The 2213-nt window shown below is 48.0% G+C and overlaps 1 protein-coding gene across 2 annotated transcripts in view; it reads left to right on the plus strand.

Annotated features, from left to right (window-relative positions):
* The first annotated feature begins 295 nt into the window (after positions 1-295).
* LOC106811489 (tetratricopeptide repeat protein 16-like) overlaps positions 296-2213 on the plus strand; it is a 3631-nt gene continuing 1713 nt past the window's right edge. For both annotated transcript variants that reach the window (XM_014815129.1, XM_014815130.1), the window contains exons 1-3: positions 296-385; positions 1078-1228; positions 1994-2175. In XM_014815129.1, the coding sequence (XP_014670615.1) occupies positions 327-385; positions 1078-1228; positions 1994-2175 (392 nt within the window). In that variant the 5' untranslated portion in view covers positions 296-326. The remainder of the gene's footprint in view (positions 386-1077; positions 1229-1993; positions 2176-2213) is intronic.

The following is a 2213-nucleotide window of genomic DNA, read 5'->3' on the forward strand; positions in this document are numbered from 1 at the left end:
TCTTCTATTATGGACTCTTGGTGTTATCAGAAGTAGATAATAGGGACCCCCCCCTATCCCCCTATCCCCTTATCCCCTATTCCCTATTATCTATTTCTGGTATTATATTAATGGCACCCGGGTGCGCTCCTGTTAATTGCCAGAGTGAGTGCATAACGGCCAAAAGGACTACATAGCGTACGTCACATATAATAAGCGTCGTGCATAACACGCGTCACATCGGCGCGCTGCGATCCCTCCACGCAGTGCCCTCACGCGCTGCTCCTATTTTACATATTACTGAACTGCTAGATTGCTTCCACGCGGAAGGAGACGTGAACGCCGCAATGGCAGACTATCAACAGGCCTTTGAGCTGGATCCGACAGACCCGTCCATCCATGTAAGGTGAGCGAGGTGACGTGAATGCCCTTCATTGGAGACAAGATCTGATATGAAGAAATCAAAAATAGACAATATAGTCCAATAATAATAATGTAGCGATGCAAAATTATGCGAGTTAATTTCGGACGTTTGGATCACAAACACGTTGAAACGCACTTAGTATAATGGTAGTAGGATGGCCCGCGAGGTGGTTAGTCATAAGTCATTAGCCTTTAGTCATGAGTCGTCGGAATTACGGCCATCGGACCCTCACTAAAGAGGGTAGCCACAGTAGTGTAACGCATGCATAGATGATGCAACAGGGAGAATAGGCCACCGGCTATAGCCGGGCGAGATCCAGGAATGCTCCATGTTACGTCACCGATCAATGTTGTAGACCACCACGTCACACCCGACCACACCGCCCCCATATATAAGTGAAGGAATAAGCTAGAAGCGGGGGTGGTGGGAAGTGGGAAGATAACACTGGTCGAAAAGTGTAACCGTGTGGGAAAGAAATAAAAGAAGATTCTCCTACGACAGCCTGTGCGCCGCATACTATACACTTCTCACTTGCTTCCCTACATTTCCATTACGTTTCCCCTTTTAATAATAATAATAATGATTATTATTCTAATTATTACCTACCCCTAAGATTTTGCAGTGAAAACCTAACACACTGAAGCCGTTTCCCGGTCGCCTGCTTGCTTGTATAGGTTAGCAGCAGTGCACGCTCAGGTAGGCCGCAGCTGTCACGAGCAGCATCAGTACCAGACAGCCGTGCATCACCTAAGCGAAGCCGTGCACTACAACCCGCGCGACGCCGACGTCTACGCGACACGGGCCACGTGTAGACTCAAGTTACAGGTAACGCTCATGTACGGGGGGGGTGCAATCGTGTAGAGCACGAGGGTAGACGAGAATTGACGAGGTAGAGTATACGCTACGGACACCAATGCTGTCGTTGTACGATGTGCATGTGGCGTATATGTGTGTTGTGTATAACAACCGTCGTTGTTATAGTTTATACAGTACCCGAATAGACTGATTGGACAATCATCTCAATGGAAGCTATCATCATACTATACTTAAATGGACGTGACAAGTGAAGGTTCTCGTGCAGGCAAGAGATTTTCATTACGGTTAATAAGGCCGCAGTAGGCAGTTAGTGATGAACGTACAGATGCCATACACAGATACATGTACGCATGGGTTCATTATCAACGATCCTTACGTGTGATATGACCTGCCCTGTATGAGCCATTGCATGATGTCGTCTGTCTTGTGCAAGATCTTCTACGCCAAGAATATTGCCCTGTTAGGAGTTCTTACATAAGGTCTTCTGTCCTGTTAGGAGTTCTTACATAAGGTCTTCTGTCCTGTTAGGAGTTCTTACATAAGGTCTTCTGTCCTGTTAGGAGTTCTTACATAAGGTCTTTTGTCCTACTAGGAGTTCTTACATAAGGTCTGTACTGTTAGGAGTTCTTACATACGGTCTTCTGCCCTGTTAGGAGTTCTTACATAAGATCTTTTGTCCTGTTAGGAGTTCTTACATAAGGTCTGTTCTGTTAGGAGTTCTTACACACGGTCTGTCCTGTTATGAGTTCTTACATAAGGTCTTCTGTCCTGTAGGAGCTTGTAGGGGCGCGTGAGGACGTCGTCGCCGCGGCATTGCTAGGGCCGTCGACCGACCTGCCCGCAGCCCTCTGTGAGCAGCTATTCCCGGGCAAGGACCTGCGACAAGTACTGCAGAGCCCCATAGCGGAGGAAATGCAATGTAGACTCTTGCCACAGGCAGTGACGTCGGCAAGCGGGTAAGCCGTGCGTGAAGCGTGGGGAGGGTGGGGTGGGG

This window comes from Priapulus caudatus, unplaced genomic scaffold (genome assembly GCF_000485595.1).
Source record: "Priapulus caudatus unplaced genomic scaffold, Priapulus_caudatus-5.0.1 Scaffold544, whole genome shotgun sequence".
In the NCBI taxonomy this organism is placed as follows: domain Eukaryota; kingdom Metazoa; phylum Priapulida; class Priapulimorpha; order Priapulimorphida; family Priapulidae; genus Priapulus; species Priapulus caudatus.